The sequence below is a fragment of the Conger conger genome, chromosome 2, assembly GCF_963514075.1.
Source record: "Conger conger chromosome 2, fConCon1.1, whole genome shotgun sequence".
Taxonomy (NCBI): Eukaryota; Metazoa; Chordata; class Actinopteri; order Anguilliformes; family Congridae; genus Conger; species Conger conger.
The window spans coordinates 14,515,443-14,540,512 of NC_083761.1; the positions used below are offsets into that span (position 1 = coordinate 14,515,443).

The following is a 25,070-nucleotide window of genomic DNA, read 5'->3' on the forward strand; positions in this document are numbered from 1 at the left end:
GAGTTGATGACTGAATTCTCTTCTGTTCCTCCCTCATCAGGAGCCAAGCACTCTGCCACATTACTCCATTAGTATGTAGAATGTAGTTCTTGGTCTGTTTGATATTTGGCCTATGGTTTTAAGTAGAACAAGATGAGGATGTTACGCACAGTGTTTTCTGTGGTAACTTAAGCCTGATGAATTGACGTTTTAGGAATGGAATTCAATCTGATGTTTTATGTCTTAAATCCAGTTGGATATTTAAAAAAAAAAAAATATCTTTGAGCCATTCCAGTGACAGAGCAAAATGGAATGTAGTGACTTGATGAGTTCCTGTTCCTGCGGATCAAAGTGGCCCAAGCTTTCAGATCAGTCTTTTACTGTAGACTTCCTCATGCATAACTGACCTACCAGGTGATCAGTCTTCCTCATTTAAGTGGATTGACAGGATTGACAACAAGGTGAAGTGCCAACTTTTACATGAGTACAGTACGTTATGAGCAGGTCTACACTGTAACTTGCACTCTTGGTCCAGTCTAGGACTACTGGATCACCTGTGCCGTATGTAATGTCAGCAATATTTGTGTGATATTTTAATTTATTCAAACTTTTATGAATCCATTTCCCCTCTGTTCCAATTGAGCTTACTGTTTTACTACCTCCATTTTCTTACTGCCCAAGTAAATATGATGATAACTGACATTGTTTTGCACTCATGCAGCGAATTGATAAGGTCTTTTGTCATCATTACCGCAGGGATGACTGTTCCATATGTGGCCTTGTTTATTTTGGAAGCCCCTTAGATAAGGAAGTCCCTTTTCCCGAACATACAGTACATAATCCAGAACTCTGCTGAATTGTATGAATTAATGGGGTGAGGATGTTTGTTCTAGATTACATTCTCTGTGAAGTGACCCTGATCTTCTATTTTAGAAACTGAGGTAACGTAACCCCCCCCCAAACATGACCGTTAACTTGCGGAATCTCTTGCAAGGTTAAGAACGCGCATCAGTGGTAACTAAGAATTTCCTACCTGCGAGTGGTTGTTTATCTCCTCATCTGCAGACTTCATGCTCGGTCTGACTAAAACCAGGAGAAAAGTCAACATTTTCCACATATACATGAAATCTATTACTCTCCCATGTTTGGGTAAACATTATTCTAAGGAAAAAAGGAATTTAATTAAGCTCTTGATGGACTTTGAAGCTGGACTTGAGCAGTCATGGAATGTGTTAGGCAGATCATTTGTGGCCACAATGTGACCAAACTAAGCTGTATTATTGGGCCATAAGGCAACTAGTGCACTAAATGTGTAGCTAAGAACTGTCATTCTGTCTCACATGTTAAACCAGCAAAGAAAGCTCACCCATCCATGATAACACTGCAGCACAATTGCATCCTGTTTGATAGTTTCACAATTGGACATTTGTGATGAAATTATTCCGTTGTCAAAGTGGTTTATCCACTTTGGATATCCCCCCCCCCCCCCCCCACACACACACACACACACACACGGGTATGACACAATTTCCAAGGATTGTAAATTGTCAGAGGAACAAGTTGTTTTGAAAGTGTTCCTCTCATTTTCCCTCTTTCTGTGAAACATTACCAATATTGATGGGCGGGAGGAGGGGGGGACCAAAAGGAATTACATAATTTAGCATCTCTGAAATCATCGGAGGAATTTAATGATGATATTACCACATGACAAATTACCCTCCCACATTCTGTACAGTACTTTCCCTCCGAATTTAAATTTGGCATGTTTTTAACGATACTTTTTTTTTTTTCTCACCTCATAAAGTTTGAGGAACATGCACGTTTATATTTTATTTTTTTATATTCCTCGTATCTAATTCTCATATTTGTTTCTCATTTTCATCAGAAGTTAAGGAAGTTTTTTTTTTTCAGTCAAACTTCAACTATTCAAATACAGTATGTCCATTCACATCAAAGGATTGAGTTTTTCTCTAAAGGAATATTATGTTACTGAAGAACAAAAAGAATTACCATTGTATGTTCTATGTCATCCGGTTTTGCGTTTTATTTACATATCCTGCTTGAATTCCTGATGGCATGGGAGTGCATGATTGCGATCGCTCGGGTGAGTTGGGCTGCCCTTGGCCCCCCATACATCCCCCTGTTTGGGCCGCCTGTGGGTGAGCTAGGCCTGGGCAGGAAGTCCTCTGATCCTGCGTAGGCGGCCATGTTCTTTTTTTTTTATCCTCTTCTCCAAGCTCCCTGGAGAAAGCTGTGACCCGGATAGTGTGGGTCCCACACCAAAATGTGCTGTAAGAACTGCAGATGGGCAAACTGCATCAGTCCATTAGACAAGCGTGTTTGTTCAAATGTACACCTGAGCTCTATAGTGTCTGAAGCCTGCTAAATAAGATATTGCTACAAATGTAATACAAATAATTAATCAATTGTCGAGACGGGAAACATTTTCCCTTCCTCAGAGGCTGCGCATATGAACCGTTTTTCCTTTCTGTTGGGTTTCCATGGTAACCTGCCTAAACAGTAGCACATGAGGTAGACAGGCAGAGATGACGCATGTTAATTTATCAGGAGCGTGGCAGGCAGGGTATATGATTTCAGGATATGAGCAATCTTACGCGTGGGTTCATAGGATGTATGGGTACTGATATGAGGAGGACCAAGGTTCTAAATACTAACTGTTTTTTAAGGTAAACATTAGGTACACTTTGTTGTGATGAATGGCCTCTTTATGTTATATTATATTATGCTATGAGGCATATGGATTCGCTAGACTGTGAGATGTATGTAACTTAGTGGCTGTAATGAGAGTGTAACCATTATATATTCACTGCACAACTATGGGCTCTGAACAGCATTTTCACAGTATTCTTCATTTGTAACAGTAATGACTCCAGTATTCAGAGAAAATTTCTTATTTATCAGTTATGTGAATTAGATCTATGGTACTAAGAGTTTGGATACTGGTCATCATCTTTTTTCAATAAGGTCTAGGATGGTACTTTACTAGATGCCAGTGTGTAATATAAACACATTCATTTTATTGTGCCGATTCGTTAAAATGTTCATGTAGTTATTGACGTCTGCCGTTTCATTGTGTGCTCACGCACCTGCCAGGCTTACAGTGTTAAGATTCAGAGCAGGGAGCAAAGTGATTGCCATTACTAAATTGTAAATAAAAAGAAAAATTACAGCAGGATACAATTATCATTACAAAATCCTTCTCTCTGCATTTCCTTCCACAGGTCATTAACCCAGACTATCATTATCTCTGTGGCCTTTGTTTGAATAGATTTTTATACTGTATAGCGTTTCTTATTGTTGTCCAGATTCAACCGCGTAAGCGGGCAGCAGATTCACCCAGTGTTTACAGCAAGAAAACTTGGTTTTGGGGGACTGTAGCGGACTGGAAGCAAGACAAATCTGTTTAAACGTGTAACCGCAGATATTTCCTGATAGGCTTGGTTGCATGCAGGAGCAAAGTCTTCATCTTTCTGTTGTCTGCTGAATAAAAGTAAGGGGGCAGGAAGCTCGAACCGTGAGGAATGTGCTCAGGGCAGGCTCTCCGCTGGAGTGGGGCCTAGGGAAACAACTGGGCCTGTTAAAAAAAAAAAAAAAAAAACCAAGCGCGTCTCTGTGCTCGAGCAGCACTGGGCCAATTGAATTAAAACTCGTTCCATATTGTGTCTATCGCAGAATAAACATTTTGTTGACAATGGTGGATTTGCTTTGTGCACAGGAGTGAAGGTGCATAATCAAACTCCCACTGAAATTCTGGGTGCCTTTTTCCCCAGGAGCCTACAGGCTATGACCTGAATCGCTAAAACCTTATACTTATTTCCTTATGCTTCTACTTCAGCTTGCCAGTTCATCTTCGCTGGTATCTGAAACGAGTCGTGGGCGGCCGGGGCATTCTTGCTTGTTGTGCGGGGCTGGCCGGAGTGGTCTTAAAGGGGGACTGGGAAAAGCTTCCCAGTGTTCACATGGGTTAATTCACAGCAGCTGTCTGAGCACTTCTGCATTTGAGAAAAAGAAAGAAGGAAAAAAGAAAAACACTGGCTTGGACCAGCCACTTTTGTTATGACAAGAGAAAGAATAGGCCATTACACAACAGCCAGCTTGCGTCCTCGAGAGATGTAGGCCGCAAACAAAACAGAACAGATGTATTACTGTATTATTTTGATGGCAAAGTAAACATCCAAACCATTTATCTCTTATTATGTATCTTTATTTCATCCCAGACTGGTTATGCTTATTTTGTAAAAAGAAATCGAGTTATAGGATGGTGTTGTCTGTTTGCAATTTTCTTTATAATACAAATAAATGATGTGTATTAATGTTGAACCTTTGTGCAGTTTGTCCACTGTTTATAGCTCCTGCCTTACTTGCACAGGATCTTGCCAAGATGATACATGGCAAATTTCTTGTAGTATAAGTGCAGCATGTATGTTGCTCACTTGTTAAAAGGTAAATTTTGTCTACTTTATAATTTTGTGAATTGGCTCTCAAGCTCTGTTTGATCAGCTACGGTACACAATATATCATAATTACCCGGTGATTAGTTGACTCTGCCATGTCCTGTCAAAATATTTTCAAATAGCATTAATGTCCAGCCAACTGCAAAAAAAAAAAAGGATATAAATTAGCCATTCGTTGGTCCAAAGAAAATAACAATTGACACTTGCTGACACAGCCCTGGATTTAGGGTTGTCTGGCTCACATATTGTCCATACCATTCTGACCAATCATACCCTGCTAAATCACTGAATGTAAAAATATGCATTAATTTTATTTACCTTTTTGATTAGCTCCTTCAAATATTATGAAAATATTTAATCTCAAAGTCTTTTGTAATTTTTACAATATGAAATTGGAGGACTGCCCTACTTTATGCATTACAATTGAACTACTCCTTGTAAATTGCTAGCTACCATTCAGAATCTCGTACATGGTTTTAAAATCGACATCCATAACCTGTTTATGCACATTGGCTGTTGACACTATATTCTTTCTGAAACACAGGAAAATGAAATCAAATGCACGAGTTCTGTATGTTTTGTAACGGACTTGGTGCAACTTGGCAGCTGGACTATGGGTTTTCTTGTTTCAGGTTCTGAACTAGGACATTTTGTTTATTTTGGTGAAGGGATCTCTCTATTGTTCTGAATATCAGATGACATATCATGGAATATCACACTACAGAGACCACACCACCTACACACAGACTGCATTACAGTGCGGACAAACGTAGTCTGTTTTTGTTATCATTTTTCTTATGTCTGCCCTTATGCAAGTCTCTGAACAAACTTATCCTTTGAGCTACAGATTCTGCTATTCTAGCATGCTACAGAACATGCTGTTACAATTAGACAATTATATAGAACTTGCTTACTCGTAAGATTCCTTAATCTGGCACATGATGGAGCTCCCAGAAACATAATATCGTCTAGCCCTAGAAGTCTATGGAAAACCTGCCTTTTATTACTTAAGAAAACAAAAACCGGAAGGAGGTTGAACTTGCCCACCTGACTGATTCTGGTTTTCCTGACCCATTTGTGCTTGGCTAGAGCTGAGTGTATAGGGAATACCACAAGTCAGCCTGTTTCTAATATTTCATTTGAAGTTGGTTGCAGTCCTTCCTGAGAACAGATTTGTATTCCGCCAGGTTTGTGGTATCTGTGAAATGGTCTGTATCAGTTGTAATTAGACAAGCTGTGGGCATTTTTCTTTTTGTTTTCTTTTTTTAATCAATATGACTGAAGATTTGAAACATGGCTCAGCTTAGTTGTGTCTTGGCTGTTATTGAATGCAAAAGCTGTTGTATTTAAAGAAATAAACTCAATAATGTTTTGTATGGTCTTAAAGGTGAATCTGGTTCTGATTTATTTTTTTAAATAGACCCAGAGCAATTTATTTTTTCAGTGGAAGTGGTGTGTCACTTAGAAGTAGATGACTTGTCAGGGAATCGTGAGTAGTTTTGCATACTTTCTGTCACACTCAATCATGCTGGCACCTTGTGAGAGTTCTTTCAGAACCAGGCCCAGGCTCAGTGGAATAATAATGTGCCCTGTATTCAGTTACTAGGTAAAGCAAGTGTTGGAATATTTTATTTCCTTTTTGTGACCCATTTTGGTCATATTTCCTAACCCTGTGCAAGTTATGAAGGTACAGTAAGGCTTAATTAACTTCCAGAGTTGGAGAAAGCACATAGCGGGTACATTGAATCTGAACATGAGTCTATGGTTGGTTAGAGTGAACCGATACTAGTCACTGCCCCCTGCTGTATAGGTGCATTGCTGCATTTAAGTGAATTTTGGTTCCCGGCAATGTGAGGTGAGAGTGACTTGTGCTGATCTGGAGGAAGATGATTGTGAAGATGGTGACTGTGTTTTGCCTTTGTCGTCACGTTAAATGGAAAAACATGCAGTCTTTGTGTGGTTGAAGTGTATGCCTTAACCTACTTTAAGCAACCTTAAGACCAAGACAAGCAGGTACCAGTGGATTCTCATTTGTTTTATTTGTTCTTGTTCTTGTTCTTTTTGCAATAAAAAACATTGTACAGAATGCATTTTGACTTTAAACTCCAAGTCCCGGAAGTCCCATCTGATAGTGATAAGAACACTCTGGGTTCACTGAAAGGATACAGTGGTGCTTATGAACTCTCCAGATGCACCAAGAGAATGCTCTTAAGAAAATAGCTTGTTTATAATCTCAACTGAATTGCTGAACTTAATATTGGCTGTGCTGTTCATGCACTCCAGTTTTATTCCTGAAATGACTTCATGGGACACATAACCGCATTTCTTCTGAACATGTTCTGAATATGTTATACTGATAACCCTCAGCTTGAAGAAATCATGTCAAAAAGGCAAACGGTTAGCTTTTGATATGTGTAAGATCAAATCCCACTGGCAAATGCATGAACTCTGAAATATGAAAATGATTTGAGGGATATGCTTTGGGATATTATGAATAATTATGAAAAAACTTTGTAATATTTGCATATATTTGTTATGAACAAAACTAAAGTCTCAAAACATATTACTAAGCCAAAATATTTCCACAAGGCAAACATATTTTTCAAAACCAAATAGTAAAATCACATTTGTGATTCAATAAGTTTGTCAATAGTCTTCTTGCGTTAATGTCTATGCTGCTCATGATGTGTTATGTATTTTACTGCCATTTAAAAACTATTAGGGTGTACTGTGTTCTGTATGCATTATGTAGCATTTCCATTAGGTTTTGCTGAGAATGATGACATTTCCCAACAATTATCGGAGGCCAAAAGGCTGAGTGAAACAAGCAGCTGAGAATCACATACTCCTTTTCAAGGAATTCTGGGAGATGCAGTTTTTCAGCAGGGGCCACATGAAGCCTTCCACTGTTGGAAGTACAGTCAGCCACAGGGCACAGGCAATAGAAAAAGAAAACCACTGCATTGTCATAACACTGTCATTCACACACTCTTTAATATGAACACAATGGTACAGTGGCATGTTGAAACATGAGGTTAAGAAAGTAGGGTTCATGCAAGGACATAACTGTGTTCCTCAACTGCTTGTGTTCGACATTAATTATGACAGTTAATTATGATGATAATGATTATAATAATGTGAGCCACTCTCAAAGAATTTTGAACATAACAATTGAAACATCAGAAATGATTTTGATGTTAATACACGGTTCCCAATGAATGAAACAAGAGGCTTGGCATTGATCTTAGGATTCATTAACTTGATTTATTTAGCATGTTGAAGAACTGCAGTATTTTTTCTTGAAGATTCCACTGTACCTACAATTTAGTTTCCACAGACATGAATTTCCTCCATCAAGAGTACTGACTGGATTTAGCATTAAATGTCTTCTCCAAATATCCATCACTCTTCATAAGACTGCAAGTGGTCATGACCAAACATCAAACTTGCATGATTAGCAATATGTCAAGTTAGATGTAATCTGTTTGATAAGAGTTGTAACCTGTGTCTACCATATACCTGTGTCTGTATGACCAAAGTCTCAATATATTTAGCATCTATGAGTTCTGCAAAATGGTGATAAGGCCTTACATTTGAATAAAGAAGATATTTAATAGGATTCAAAGACAATACATTATTAATTAAGGAATGTGTTGAAATAAACAAATGACTGTTTAAACTATGCCAAAGGGAAACTTTTTGTATTTGCACATTAACTTGGAAGGCCACACTCGCCTATTTGAATGGGCAGCAGCAAAACAGGGCTGTTGTGGAATTGTCTCTGGTATCATTCACACAATCTTGCTTTGTTTTGTCACTGCTATAAGTAGCCTAGCTTACTGTACTGGTTATGGTTCAGTCAATATGTGGTATGTCTGGTTATCTGTCTTGAACCCCATGCCTTTGCAAGGAGCTTGCTATATTGCCGAATTGAGCACATGTATGCGTGTATTCTTGTTTGCTTTTAAGTTCATGTATGTGTGTGCACACGCTTGTGTGTGCAAAATATTTCGTACCCCTAGTTCGGTGTAGATTCTAAGTGCAGTAATGGATCTAGGCTCTGGAGGGTGTTTACCATGTTTCTAGCACTGCGAGTTATCTTGCAGTAAAGTGCACTACCTCCTGGGTCCCAGAAAACAATTTCTCAGACGGGAGACAAAATATGTAAAAGTGTAAAGATTTTGAATGTCCTTAGATAAGGGCATATGCTAATAAAATGTAATGCTATGATAGCCATATTTCTGTGGAAATGAGAATCGATACTGGGCCTGTGAGGACTACATTACCCTTATTAAACATCCCGCTTCCTCAACTCAAACTCTGCCGAGATTTTTAAGACCTGTCTCATATGGTGCCCGTGGTTTCTTCCCTTTTCCGCCTGTGTGCTCCCAAAACATCCCTGTCATAAAAAGAAGAAGAAAAAAAGCAGAAAAAAAAAAGGCCTTGCCATAAATAAACGGTCGAGATTCATCTGGGATATCGTGGGTTCCTAGCATAACCCTTGGCACGAGACAGCTGGCTGTTGGCGTCGTCAGTCATCGAGTGGCAGGCCTTGCCAGCCCCGCATGGTTTCATCCTTCATGCTGCCTGTTCAGTGTAGCTTTCCTGGGCTTGTTTTGTCAGATTTCAACAAGGGTTTATTTCACTCTTTCACTTTTATTCGCTCGTTTGTCTTCCTGGTGCATATTTGTAGATGCGCTGAAGGAGCCAACCAGAGGCCGGTTTGGCAGAGGAAACGGTGCAAGTCGGATGAGTTTTTAATGACGTTCTAAATTGCAGTGCCGTGTTCTGACTCTGAAAGTGTGTGCGCTTTGTGTGTAGTCACTAAACCGCCTTTTGGGTAGAATTCAGTGCTTGCTAATGTTGTGTTTTCTTTATCCAGGTAGAACTCAAACTTGTCTCCCCTATCCTTACTATCCAGCTCCTAAACCTGTTCCATTGGAGTCCATTGCAGCCCTTTAGCTTCATTGACCAAATATAATTTAACGGTGAAAGCCTTTGTACCCATGTATTCCCTGTAGTTTCGTCCCGTGCTAAACAGCTAGGCCGTTGCGAAACAGGCCACAGTGCTCTGAAATATAGGGCACAGCGCCCACTCCTTGCCACTTTCTTACCATCTTATTGTCCTCCATTTTGGTGGTTTTGGGTCTTGTGCGATTTGCCGGAGGGATAGAGATCCTGTAGTCAATGTGCTTCAGTTCTGCTCTGGACTCACTGCAGGCTCCTGACCATTCCGTTGTTTGTGCGTCGCCGTTTTGTGCCTTGTGTTTTTTTGTTACGAAGGGCTTAGCTTGATAATGTCTGTGGAGAAAACCGCTGATACTTGCATAACAATAACATTCTGCAGTACATGCCATTCATTTAGCCAGAAAAGAAAAACAGATGTTTAACAGAACTTTGGCTGAATAATTATTTTATCTCTAACTAGTATGCCTGGAATTTGCCTTTATCAGGCTGGTGGTTTCATTACGCATGACTCCATCTGAAATTGATTCTCCCAAAGCCGTTTTGTAAGATGCTAGTGTGAACTCTGATTACTCTTTGTTGAGGTCAGGGAATGTTTAACTACTCTGGTAATGTGTTAGCTGCCTGCTTTTCTCAGAAGCAAGTCACCAGGCAAAATACCTGAGGGCCATAGTTTTGCTAATACAATGTTTGACCTTTCCAAATTTTTATGAAGACATTATGCTGCTTTTCATAGGATCCTGACTGTCAGTTTAAATAGTATAGTTTGGCTGTATCTAAGGCTGCAAGATTTAATTGTGTTTCCTAAATTTAATTTGACTTTTTTGAGCACATAGTTTAATAGTTGGAACTGCAACCAAAACAATAATATAGCATGGCGGTAAGTAGATATGTGCCTGTTTAGGATCTGATAAGGTATAATGGTGAACTTTAATCATTTGGAAAATCAACATTTAGTTGAGGGGAGAGGGACAGCTTGAACTGCTGCCTCATTGTGTCACACAAATCCTCCTCACAGGAAAACTGTTGGCTGGACCCATACAGGCCCGGCTCATAAGGCTAATAGGGCATTGCAGTGAGGTTCACTCTTTATTTGAGTCTGTATTCAGGTCTCTTGACATAAGGTGGATTAGGCTGGTGGAAAGCAGACTTCATTATCCCAGAAGAAGTGCATTTTCCCTGATTATGTGCCCCTCAGTCAGTTTCCTGGGTAGATTACTTTGTGTCAATACTGGCTTCTTATTTCCTTAATGCCTTCACTTTATCTTGTATGTGCAGTGTATAAATGCTTTCCTGGTGTGAATTCAACCTTATTTCATGGAACCTATTGGGCTCAAAAAGTCCTTTACATGCACAAGCACAGCAGATTTGTATTTCGGAGTTGCCAGCGCTGAGTTGCTCATCTATTTTTGCACAGAATTGGTGTTGTCATCTACGGTTTTTGGGTTCCACTGGTGGGTAGGTTGGGGCCAGGCATTGTGGTGCATGTTGATTGATTCAAGCGTATGGAACTGTGGCATTGTCATACATCCAATGGATCTGAAAATTCTGCTAGCAGAAACCTGGTCTCAATTACCTGTCCTGGTAAGAACCATTGGACCTAAAACCGCTCAAAGCACAATGTGCATGTGGAAGGCTTTCAGCACTTATTGAACAGCATGGTGAGGTGATATAAAGGAGTGAGGCATGGTTAATGTATTGTACTTTTTTCATGCACAGAAAGTGATTTCTGTTATCGCATACTGCAGCTGTCTTTTACCTGAGTACTATTTATTCTTAGTGTAGTACATGGGCAAACACTGATTATAATATGTTTCTTGTTCAGAAAAGCGATGGCCAATGGGCTTGTTCAACTTAAAAGCAACAGAATATATTAAGCCATCAATCATAAATGATAAAATGGAAACAAATAACTTGCATCTTTGTTCCTACATTGGGTTGTTTCTACCAACATTCAAGAATTGTATCTTGAGAAATAATGAACAGGCCTGGCATGTAGAGCGAATAGTTATTTCAGTCAAAGCTAAAGGTACTTTTTGTCAATTGAAATTTGTGCAATTCACAAGTTAGTTCAATCTATAAAATCTTGGATCTTAATGATCCTTTGATTTAATCTGTATAGAGCTGTGCGGAGATGGTGACTGCCATGGTCCTAATGGTAATGGTCCTATAATTTCTGGAGGTGTTTTGCAAAGTACCGCACATAAAGTCTTTTAACTAACGTAGCCTTATAGGGTCCCTTGTTCCAACGCACTGTTTACATTTATCTTGTCGCATTGCCAGCTCCTTTTATGTGGGTTAGAAATGTGGCATTTTTTATCTTGTGTATATGGGGTGCCATAAACATTTATTTAGGAGTGTAATGGTGTGTGCCAGTACTCTTCCAACCTTGTAACTGTCCTGAATGTGCAAGACCGTTCCAGAGTAATAATTCATGTGACTGTTGTTAGTAATCTGAAAGAATCAATGGTCTCAGCGCTACTGGTTCTTACTGGTTGTTTTGTCTGTTTCCCCGTTCTAAAGCTTCATGAGTTTCTCGGGTTTCATGCTTCATTGGTGTGGAAATATTTCTTGAACGGTTTCATGAAATGCATACCATCTTCTGATCTTTCCAGAAAATTTTCTGGAAATCATGGGAAAATGTTTCTAGGCTCTGCCCTAATGTTGTTGCAGCATTAGAATTGCCCCTGTTATTATATCAAGGCCCTTGGATATCAAGTATATGGGCACTTCTGTACTGTCAAGATTTTTTCATATATAAATGAAAGGGTAGCATGTCCAGTGGTGGGCACTGTGACATTTTAAAGATGTAGCATTCCTGACGCTGGGTGTGGATTTATGGCCGAGGCAAGTCTGTGTGTGGCAATGACCAAGATAGTGAATGGAAGGTGTTTCCATGGAGTTTCTTTTTTCTGAACGGAGAACTTTCAGTGGATGTTAAACTCTCTTCATTACTAAATCTCCCTCACCTGTTTTATACAAACCGATAGGACGGGATCCACTTTCAGACCCCCGACATCGTAGCCTAAGTTGAGAGTCAATGGACTGTTTTTCTAGATGCTGTTCAGAGTTGAAGCCATATATGCTGTGTTTATTTTGCAGTAACCCCGCCTATAACTGACTTTTTCCTGTGTACAAAATGAGAAACTATTTGTAAATGTGCAAATTTTATTTCAGTTGATCTGAAAATTACGAGCCACATTCTTCCTGGCTTTCTCAGCAGCTGCAGACGTCTATGTGTGGGGGTGTAATTATTAGCACATGGGCAGGCTGTGGTTAAGCGAGGTATCAAATTCAATGGCAAGTATTGAATATGGGTTAATTATGACAAAAAATATGTTTTTGTATTGCTAAATCATTATGTGACTACTTGCAGTGCTTCCCCACATGTTATCTTTAGAAAGTGGTTTATTGAAGACTTCACCAGCTACCACATTAGTTCTCACAATGCTGCTGTCATTTTGTTGTCACTATCACAGCCCTAAGAACAAAATCTTTTTTTTCTCTCCCTGAAACCCAGTCTTTCACGCAAACTTAAATAAACGAAGTAAGATTGATGTACACAGGCATTTTCTTTTTCCATGGGAATTTTGTTTGTATAATTGATCGGTATTGAGTCGGTTTGCTGTTCCCTGCTGGTATTGAGATAAAACCCACAAAATAATGGCTTTTGCTTTATAAGTATCATTAAATGTTTTATGGTATTGAAGCTGACCTGCTGCCAAGAATGAGGGCTTATTTTACATAATATTGTGGCCAAAAAGAAAGCTTACTAATGATATGAACAAAAAAAAAGGAATATTTTAGTGTTGAAAATAAATTTTCCCAGCAGTCTGCCTGGAGACAGTGGAGTCTATAATTCTAGGATTTCATATTGGCTTATGTTGTTTAATGGGCTCTATATTGTTTGTTAAATGGCTCATTAAAGTCCCTAATGCTGAAGATATCAGTGCTCAACGGTGTGGTGTTTTGGTTTATGGCTAGGCCTATATAAACTGTACGCAGTGACATCAGCTGATGGGTCTGGTTGTTATGGTTTTTGCTGATGGTTAGGGAGGCCCCAGGGGAGCTTTAGACTGAGCCTGTTAACCTATACATATTCATTGGGGCTAGATCAGTTAACAGCTTGTAACCGGTCTAAGTTTTAACCAAAAACCAAAAAATGTTTAACATTATTGTCCTCTGCTGTGGTCTATATGTCCATGGACAGTGTAATTGTAATTCTATTTCCTGCCAGCATCATTCAGGGCCTCAAATATTTGAAGCCAACCTGTGTCATTTCAGTAACTAGTCCCTGAACAAGCGATCTGTTAAATGTGTTTTTCTCTCTGCAGCTGCCACAGAAGGGAGGATCAATGGTGGGGAGGATTTCTTTCAGAAGGTAAGAGCAGAATAACACATTCCTCTTGACAGTCAGGACTGTTTGGGTATCACCCCCTCTGCTTGTACAAAGCAAGCCAAAAATCTGACACACAATGATGGATTTATATTTCTTTATTCATAAACAAGACATTAATAACTCTTGCTCTTGAATATTTGGAAACGACACATGAAGATGCTGAGTGCTTGTAGACATCTTGGAGATGTGGTGTTCAGGGTACTAGGGCATCATTTCCTGAGGAAATGATTCTTTCCCCGTTCACCCTTTATTGGTCATTGAGAAGTGGTGATTGCTATCAGCAGGGAATGGCGGTGACAATAAGTGAGATCTAGCTGTGACATGAGGCTGTTCTGGGTCAAGGGTGTGTAGACCATAAAGAAGGTGTTTCCTGGCTGTCTCCACTGGGCTTCAACCAAACACCTGTGTGAAGGAAGATGAAAGCAGTCCTCCTGTTCTTTCTGAGCAAGCCAAGGAAAGCTAATTTCACTATGTATTTTTTCAAGTTCCTACCTCTCCACAAGGTTTTTGCCAAAGGCTTTTCAGAAAGGCACTTTGCAAGGCTAATTGGTGCAGTTTTGAAAAATATCTCCTAGCGAGCGCCTGTGTCCAGACAAGTCTCCGGTAATGAGCTGCAGGACCCGACCATTGAAGTCGACATCAGGTGACACCGGGTGTGCCCGGCTAGGGAGAAAACGGCCTCTCCTGGAGGGCGAAACGTCTTCAAAATAAATACGGAGAGAGCGATGTGCCACTTTCGCAGAAAAAAACCCCCCTGCACATGGTGAAACTTATCACCGTTTGTGTAAAAATGTGAAATGTGTGAGAAAATAAACCTCTGTATTTATGGAGCTTTATAGCTGCGGTGGCGGGACCTTGTCTGAGGATATGGGCACGGCTGCTGTTCTACCCTCTCTGTTTTCACTGAGCGGAGCGGAGATGGTATTAAAGCACCGGAATGTCAATCCTGCCTTTAAAAATAATCCTTTCCCAACTTACCCGGTAGATTTATAAATTGTTCCTGAAATTAGCAAATGATGAAAGCGAAGAATGTGCTAAGTGGCACAGAGAAATGGCACGTTTCAGCAGGTTATGTTTGGAAAGGCCTTGCAATCAATGGTAAAACTGGGTCACCTAACCCCCCCACCGCCACCCCCCCCCAGACATTGATATTCATGCCTAGTAAAAATAATAGTTTATTTAAACAGGCTGCTTGAGTGCATTAAATGTTTGAAAATGTGGCACCCATTCATAATTTATAATTTACTTGACGTTCCCTTCCATTTGTCTAGCTAATGCTTACAAGTTAACGTTCCATTACAAATGTGAAAGCGATCACGCTTTCTATTTGAAAATCAATAAATAAAGACTTGAGACCTGATTTTTGTTCTCCTGTGCCTTTTGGCTGCAGCATACTGTATTTCCAGAAAACGGCGGGTCGGTGAATTAAAAGGCAATCAATCATCTGGTCCAAGCCTAGATTTGGTGACAGTTCAAACTGAGACAGAGAGGCACATGTGTGTACATTATTTAATGCATCAACAAAGAAAAAGATCTAGTTCAAAAAATGACATGCGTTTTTCGATCGCATCACGATGTGCCAGGTTTTTAAGTGTTTTTAAGCTATACAATGGTCTAATTCATCCTTTGTCAAAGATGCTTATCTTCACTCAGAGGTCTGAGATGAGGGCCATATCTGAGACTGCTGAGTGTGGTAGATGGAGAAATTCAGAACTGCATATTTTACTTGGTTCATCTGAAATTGATTATTCCAGCCCATGCACCTGTTTCCTGAGGCTGTATTCTAAATTTATTTGAAATAAATTGATTTTTATTTCTGTCTGCGCAGTATTAGACTGAGTTGAATACAATTGTGGATGAAAAGCAGGGTTCACCGTTGAAGTTGAAGGTTGTTGGAGTTTGCGTATGTGTGAGTTTGAAGAAAAGATTGTCTTTCTATCTTAAATGTAAACATGGGGCTGAATAATATTTGCAAATGTTCATTTTTTAAGATTAACATTGCCCTAGCACAAGTAGCACAAGCATTCAGAACAATGGTGGAGTGCTTGAAATGGTAAAATCGTTAATGGTAAATTTACATGCTGTCGTGTCGTTTTATCCAAACAGCTTTACTATTGATGCCTCTCTCACCCACACACACACACACACACACACGCACATACGCACCTAGGGCGACTGGCTGCCATGCAAAGTACCAACCAGCTCAGTTCATTGTCTTGCTCAGTGACAGTGCGACACGAACACATGGTGGGGGATCGAACGGCAACCCTCCGACTGCCAGCCGACCGAGCTAATGCCGCTTGACTGTGGTGTAGGGGATTCACATTGACCCCCTGGGGATGATGGTAAACCTCTGTGTGGTTTCACTTTGGGGTGTCTCCCTGCAGGCTTCAGTGGTAATGAAGCCTTACACCCCAGGGTTTGTGTACTCATGCGGTGTTGCCCAACCCCACAACCTCCTCGGGTTTTCATCAACTTTTCTGTGCTGGCAGCTGCTTATGAATGTTGCATGGCATGCTAACAGTGCTATATTCAATAGCATGTAGCAATATGCATGGATTTACTAAAGTGACACAGTCAGGCGCAGTTCACAGTCAAATATTCAGAAGTTTTATGAGCATATACTTGAAAGTAATTTATTTTGGCAATACTGGGGAATTCACTTGAACGTTTGACTTTTGGCTGCTTTGCACTTCCTAAGCTGTCCAAGGATATATAGAGTTCAGAAGATAATAATCATATGCAGTATTTCTTACAAGCTTTTCCAAAACTAACTTAATGAAACAGCAGGCACACACAAGCATATGTACAGTACACACACCCATACACACACAATCTTTTCAGGGTAAATATCCCATCAGTTTAGATGAGTAATCAAAGTATTTATAAATTATGTCTTCAGATGCAGATCTGATGTAAACTCAACTTAATGAAATCTTGAGTCTTCTTTGAATGGTTGAACTTTGAACTGACCACAGCTGATGGACCAACATGCTCGGTCACAGCTATTTTGTACTAGCACAATGCATGCTTATTGCTGATTAATAGCACTTGTAAACAAAGAGTTGTTTGTAAGCCATTTAATTAATAGAATAGAAACAGGAGGGGTTGAATAAGAAACAGGTGTGTTGACGGTTGTTTCATCAACAGCTACAATGGGGCAAATATAGATACAGTGTAATTCCTAAAGCTACCGTGGGCACAATGAAACAAATTAAGAACCTGGACAGAAATGTGAATCTGTTCTCAATCACATATAACATTTGGTGGGGCCCAAGACCAGTGCAATGATAATGCAATGAAAGACTTCAGGACAACTTGCCATTGAAGTTATCTGAAATATGACTGCCATTGTTGGCTAGAGAGTCAGTGCTGATCTTACTTTACAGTAGTGTGGAACTGTATATCATAAATGAATGTACTTACCAAAGCCAGATTTCACAGTACAACTCCTGACAAAGGTCCATTGCTTAGTTACTTTATGAGGAACTATACCAGCTAGCCGTTTTGAAAGTGTAGATGATTGGTGTAGCAATCATAAAATGGATCGTAACCAAAATGGGTTCTAGCCTCAAGTGGAATTTGAATGTCAGCGGTATAATGTATGAGAGTGCTCTGACGCAGAGTATGAGTGGCTTGTACTTCCTGAACAGTGTATTTTTGGGTTTTGGTTAAGGTCATTTTAACTTTAAGTATGTTGAAGTTGTTTTCTCCTTTCATTGCTGATCTACTGTTCAGGCAGTTGGATTTCCTATTAATGCCGTTCCTTAATTAAAAAACAGACAGAACTGCTTAACAGGCTGGCTTGGCGTGTATATTTGATCAGAAATTGAAAATATTGTTTTTAATTAGAAAAGTTCAATGGGTATTAGGAATTAAACCCCTTTTAAAGAGTATTTAAAGTAAGAGAGAGTTTTGGGAAACAGCTTCATGTTTTAACATTTAAGCTGAACTAATTTCGAGATGTTGAGGTCAGTAAGACCTAAATACTTTGAGGAATGCAAATATTTCATTAAGTCGTGCCTGCACAGAACATTTATGCCTGTTTGGAAAAGAAATCCTCAGATGTTATGTTGAATTAATCTGACTTTCATCCCTCAATCGTGAGGGCTTTGTAAATTATTTTCCGTTAGTTTTAATGCATGCCATATTTTTAAAACAATGTTGTAACAACATTAAGATCGGTTTTTATGTATCCATTTGGTACTGTATAACAAAGCATCAGATGACCTCTCGTGTTTTGCTTTTTTCATAGGATGACTACACACATAACACTCAAATGTGTTTGTGTCTGTCCAATTATTAATGTATTTGTTGTTCCACAAAGCAATTTTAGGAAATTGGTTATTGATTGTTTTCATGGAAGGGTTAAGAGTGGGGAAATTAGGTATTTTTGTGCTTTGTGTAAAACTGTCTCCTGAAATGTAATGGTGCTCATAAGTAATGTTTGTTGTACAACAATAATTCATATTACATTCCCAAAAATAAGCTGGCTATTTTTTGCCTTCTTCATTGATTTCACATTGATAGAGGTGGAGGTAGATTGCCAGCAAAAGTGATTTATCTGGTACTTCACTGCTGTGTGAAGCTTTCCTACCATCCCTTCTTGTATTTAGCAGTAAGCCTTTGGTAAATTTCTATCTTTGGGACATGTAAATGGCAAACTATGCTGCATAAGCCACGTAATCACCTCGTAGACTAACTTAAGAAGTGCAGTATTCTTCTGGCAGGAAAGCAAGCAGATGCTGAGAGCGAGGGCTGTCATTCCTATGGTGATGTTTGGAAAATTGAAAAGCCAAACTGACAAGGTTCATTCTGCTTTCTCTTCGTATTACAGCTCCTAGTCAGTTTATGGGGATGGATTTTTACATTTTTTTTCTGGGAAGAATCCGGCATTCATGGAAACACTTATTTGGATCACATTCTCCTCCCACCCCCCCATTCACTCGCCCACGTCCTGGACGCATTGCAGACCTCTGAGGTCGTGTTGACTCATGGGAAAAACAACGAGAGCACAGGCTTTAAATATGCCGGACCTGCGTTTGAGATTGACTGATTAAAGGCGGCATTCCAGACAGTGGAGCAGAGGATGCTTTGGGAAGGCCACTGGTTAGCGTAAGCGTAAGCGTTAGCGTAAGCGTTAGCTTGCTGGTGCTGTGGATGACTCGTGCCCCCCCTCCCTCCCCCTCTTACTCCACTGTTTATCATCCGTCAATGGCTGTAATGAACAACTCTGCGTCAATGGGGCGTTTTTGACCCATGCACACGTACACACATACCGTCTGCAGCACAAGAGGAGGCATTGTTTCCCCTCAAGCTCTCACCGTGAGAATCTTATTTTGAGAGTGGTGGTGTGTTCCTGTGCTTTTACTGTGCCTGGACATACACAGTGTCTCCCCTCCTCTGAGTCCCCGTATTTCAAACAGAAAGGCCCAGCGAGTTCTTTTAGCGTTAGGCCACTGCTGTCTCTTCCCCCATCCCCTGGCCTGACCGTGCTGTAAACAATGCCAAAGAGAAATATGATCACAGATGGACTGTAAGCTGGAGCCAGTGTATGCTGCTGCTTTAACTTTGGAGCACAATTCCGCACCTTGTCGTTTGAGAGAAAAAGAAAGTACCTTAACATCAGTTTATGTTTATTTGAAGGATTTTAATAGAAAGGGCATGTAATGGCATTAAGATTAGTGGATGTGAACTGCCTGATCATCTGTGGAATAAAATGTGATTAACTCAAAGACTACATAGCTGTTTTGTTGATGATAAAAGCCAAGTATATGCAGTAGGTTGTGGTGAAGAGTAACTGGCTGCTCAGTTGCTTGAAATAAGTAGTTATTTATAGCTTAATACTAACATTAATTTGTGAGAAACCTAATGGTTTTTTCATGCATTGTGTGAAGTTGTCACTTCCCTTTGCACCAGTTTTTGCCTCCCTCCCCTATTATACAGTTGCGTTCAAAATAATAGCAGTCCAACATGACTTACCAGATCAATCACTGTTTTTGGTAGAAAATATATTACTACATGGCAAATAATTTACCAGTAGGTGTAGTGGAGTCATAGAAAACCAACAGACCCAACATTCATGATACACAAGCTCCTGAGTCTGTGTAATTGCATAATTAATTGAAAGAGGCGTGTTCAAAATAATAGCAGTGTGGAGTTCAATTAGTGAGGTCATTCATTCTGTGAAAAAACAGGTGTGAATCAGGTGGCCCTTATTTAAGGATGAAGCCAGCACATGTTTGCATGCATTTCTCTCTGAAAACCTGAGAAAAATTGGTTGTTCCAGACATTGGTCAAAAGAACAGCGTACTTTGATTAAAACGTTGATTGGAGAGGGGAAAACGTATAAAGAAGTGCAGAAAATAATAGGCTGCTCAGCTAAAATGATCTCCAATGCTTTAAAATGGAAAGCAAAACCAGAGAGACGTGGAAGAGAACGAAAGACTACCATTCGAATGGATCGAAGAATAGCCAGAATGGCAAAGACTCAGCCAATGATCAGCTCCAGGGTGCTCAAAGACAGTCTGAAGTTACCGGTGAGTACTGTGACAATTAGAAGACGCCTGTGTGAAGCTAATCTATCGGCAAGAAGCCCCCGCAAAGTCCCACTGTAAAAAAAAAAAAAGACACGTGCTGAAGAGGATACAATTTGCCAAAGAACACATCAACTGGCCTAAAGAGAAATGGAGAAACATTTTGTGGACTGATGAAAGTAAGATTGTTCTTTTTGGGTCCAAGGGACGCAGGCAGTTTGTCAGACGACCACCAAACACTGAATTCAAGCCACAGTACACTCTGAAGACAGTGAAGCATGGTGGTGCAAGCATCATGATATGGGGATGTTTCTCTTACTATGGTGTCGGGCCTATTTATCGCATACAAGGGATCATGGATCAGTTTGCCTATATCAAAGTACTTGAAGAGGTCATGTTGCCTTATGCCGAATGGGTGTTTCAACAAGACAACGACCCCAAACACACCAGTAAGCGAGCAGCATCTTGGTTCCAGACCAACTAAATTAAAGTTATGGAGTGGCCAGCCCAATCCCCGGACCTTAATCCGATTGAAAACTTGTGGGGTGACATCAAAAATGCTGTTTCTGAGGCAAAACCAAGAAATGCAGAGGAATTGTCAAATCATCCTGGGCTGAAATACCTGTTCATAGGTGCCAGAAGTTGGTCGATTCCATGCAACACAGATATGAAGCAGTCCTCAGAAACCGTGGTTATACAACTAAATATTAGTTTAGTGATTCACAGGAATGCTAAATCCTGAAGATTTTTCAGTTTATACTGTAAATATTTGAGTTTGTAAAGAAAAATGCAGACACTGCTATTTTTTTTGAACAGCCCAATATTCATTTTTCTTCATTTTCTGTAAAGTAATTAAAAAATGGACCCATTTTTCTTCATGTTTTGATTTAGGATATAATGTGCAGTGTTCCCAATGCATCGAAATAAAAACTATTATAAGGATTTTGAGCTTTACTCACGTTTTTAAACACACTGCTATTATTTTGAACACAACTGTATATGTATGGTTGCTTATTCATAGACCAGGTGACATTGCTTGCACAGTATGAGTACTGAACACTGCAGTGATGTTGAGGGAAGGACTACAAATCCGTTGTGCCTGTAGACTACTGGGAGTGATGGAAAGTACCGTGTGTGTCAGAGATACTCAGTTCTGGCTTGCGGTTTAATTCCGTTGGATCCCAGATGTATTTAGTGGCTCAGAATTGTATGCCATGTCTCACTTTTACTTTAATGGATCAGGAAGGGATACCTTACCTCTTGTTCATAATCCAGGGCGATTTAAGGCTGTTCGGCACCCACAATGCCCCTGGGCCGCTTTACTCGAAAGTTCTCTGGTCTGTCGTCTTGTTTTTTTGTTTAAGCTTCTCTTTCCATTCAGGCATTGTTGACTCAGCGGGTTTTTCGGGGGTTCCTCTGGTGTCTGTGACTTTGTACAGGAGGGTGAGTCATTTCAAAGCTCATCGGCATTTCTAGGAACTAAGATAGAAGAATAGGAAAGGCAGAAAAACAGATTATTTTGTCCCAGCTTCCTTTGTGGATTTGGTTAGAGCCATTTCCTCTCCACCACTCCAGCTGTAAATAGAGGTGGTATCAGAAGATGAGAGGCTCTTTTGTATTCTTCAGTTTGGACCGGAGAGCTCCACCCCCTGTGTCTGTGTCATCATGCTGGATGTCCAAAGGGTTCAGCAGCAGTGTGTTTGTGTATGTGTGTTATTCATTTAACAATGCTCTAATATTACTTTTGTAATATATTTGTTCAAATGCATTTGTAAGGGCATTTTAATTCTTCTCCCTGTATTTGTGTATAATGTGGTCCACTGACTGACCTTGACGCTTTGTACAGCCGAATGGGCAAAAAGCCAGAAGCTAGCTGTCCATTTCTGATTTTTTTTAGTCCCATTTTTTTATATATTGTGCTGCTTACTCAATGCTCATTGGAATTACCTGCTTTTGAGTTGCGTGTCTGAATCCTGGGAACTGTAGTTCAGTAGGGGCAATGCATCACATTTTTAGAGGACAGGCCATGGATACATTTAACCAATAAGAAAGCAAAAACAAGTCTCGCACACCTCATTGCACTTCTCTCTTGACAGAAGTTTAACACCGTGGAAGAGAAAGAAACCAATATTCACTAAACTCTTGGAAAGCGCTAGACACCACACAAGCTGCCGGTGGCAGATCTTGTTATTATGTGGAAAGTTTTGTATGGGATACGTTACATGCTGGAAAAGAAAGGGGAATTTCTTAGCATATCTATGGTGTGGTCAAAACACTGAAGACCCACAAATAGTAAGGCTCGAGGACTTGAAGGATCAGTTTCCCCTCAAATGATTGGAGGATCCGCAGCCCCTCAGCTGATGTTTACAAAAACCTAATGTCCAAAATCGACTCAAGCTCATCATTTTTGTTACCATATAAGGGCACAGCTATAGATGCTCAATAGAACGTTGATAATCCTTTGAAAATGTACACTCAGTGAGCATTTTACTAGGTATTTATTAGACTTTTTTATTATACTGCTGTAGCCTATCCACTTAGTTATGATGCGTTATTTGTTCATAGATGCTCTTCTATATACCACTGTTGTAATGTGTGGTTATTTGCATTACGGTCACCTTCCTGTGAGCTTTGACCAGTCTGGTTATTCTCCTTTGACCTGTCTCATTACCAACGTGTTCCTGTCTGCAGAACTGCTGCTCACTGGATCTCAGAAATCAGCAGTTTCTGAGATACTCAAACCACCCTGTCTGCCACCAACAATCATTCCATGGTCAAAGTCACTTAGATCACATTTTTCCCCATTCTGATAGTTGATGTGAACTTTAACTGAAGTTCCTGACCCGTATACATTGCACTGCTGCCACACAATTGGCTGATTAGAGAATCACATGAATAAGTAGGTGTAATAAAGTAAAAATGTTCCTAATAAAGTGCTCGGTGAGTATATATGTACATGTAGGAAGAGCTCAGAGGTGCCATATTAGTTGCTTAGTTACTGTTGCTTTCAATTTGTAGACCCCTAATTGAGTTCAGTGTAACGTTTAGTGTAGGAAGTTTAATTCAAACTTAATTAAGGGTAAATGAAGACATCTAAATGTAGACATCCTTATAGTTTATCTATACTGGGTGCATGCGGCAGTTTTAATGATCAGTTATAAAAGATGTTAATAGGAAATTATATTACTTTAAATTGTGACTGTATTTTTTTTCATGCATGAACATTCATAAATAATCATAGTGAATGTATTATTATAAAACATCTTCCTGGTTTATGTAGTTTTTACTTTCATTGAGATTGAGTGTAATCAGTGTGGTTTGCAGATGGAGAAGAGATATCAGTCTAGGTAGTGTCATGAATGCATAGGCCACGCGGGGGCCTACTGCACAGTGTTCTGTGAGAATCCACTGCCCTATGGACCGGGTCACATGGTCCCCCCTGCTGAAGCCTTTTAGTGATCCAGTACCTTCATCACCAGGTTCTTTGTGGTCTAAGGCAAATGGGATATTGTGGCATTTTCATGAATCAATGTGAAAATATATTGTTATATCAGGGGCTGGTTGGCTGCACGAGTGACCCTATACATCACCTCACAGGACTTCTAGCTACAAGTATAGAAATGTGAAATTCAGTGTTAATTCTTGACTTAGCATTGAGTTGCAGTAGAGCGGAGGAGAACAGTCCGGAAACATGGAGCTGCACTAAGCCTGGAAGAGAAGGCTGTTCTTGCATTATGAAGCTTCAGTTGTGTTGCTTTTGATTAATGATAAATTCCAGCTAATTACAGTAGTTCCCAATTGGCCTAACGCATAATTTTGGCTGGCGGTCATGCTTCAATGAGAATTTGGTGAGCTGGGACATTTAGGAAATTAAGTCTTGTGAAATTAGAAGGGTAGTCTCTGTATAGGTCTACTATTCAGGGGATCCACGGGACCAAAAACAATAACAAATCTGTAGATGTGTTCATAGTTTAAGTGATGGGAATGTGTCATGTGTTCAGGTCAGGATAACCTAATGTGCACAACTATTATAGCCTGTTTGATAACAGAAAGAAAAAAAAAGGACTTCTGTTTCCATTAAGACGTCTGTTCTTTTTTTAAACTCGTTCGCATGGGTATAGTGCTACCAAAAATAGCATCAACTAACTACAGAATAGACTCATAAAGGGGGGGTATGAAGAACGAAGAAATGGGAGACTGGCCAATGTAATCATCAAGTGAAGTTGTAAGTTGGTTTTTTCGCTGATCTAATCGGCGATGAACTTTTAAATCCAGGGGAACATTCAGTTGTGTTAAAGCCCCAATCATGTGATTCAAATTTGCGGCTGTCTACAGTCCCCGAAATGTATGGCTTGAAGGTCTGTGGCGGCCCTCCAAAAATGTTCATCTTTGGAGAAAACTGCAGTTGACCGCTGAACATTTGGGAATTAAAGATTATTTGCTGAGGCAGCAGCAGCAGCAGCCTTCGCTGGCTAAAGAGAAGGTGAGACGCAGCAGGCCATGCAGATGTTAGCTCTGCTGTGCATCAGCTACCCTAAAGGTACCGCTAAAGACCTTCCAATCCCGCGTACGGACAAACTAGCTCTTTATTGCTGTGGCTTTTAGAACTAGTATAAACCAGTCCAAATCTGTACTTTTTCTTTAATCCCCGTTTCCAGAAAGGAACTGTGTAGTTTGGGATTTTGTAGGCTAAACCTTTCAAGTTTGATTGTTTTA

General features: G+C 39.9%; 1 protein-coding gene across 1 annotated transcript in view; it reads left to right on the forward strand.

The window, feature by feature from the left end:
* The window catches only part of bicc1b (BicC family RNA binding protein 1b), a 72,573-nt gene that overhangs the window by 5,102 nt on the left and 42,401 nt on the right, over positions 1–25,070 (forward strand). The window contains exon 3 of the mRNA XM_061232745.1: positions 13,754–13,800. Coding sequence (XP_061088729.1) covers positions 13,754–13,800 — 47 coding nt within the window. The remainder of the gene's footprint in view (positions 1–13,753; positions 13,801–25,070) is intronic.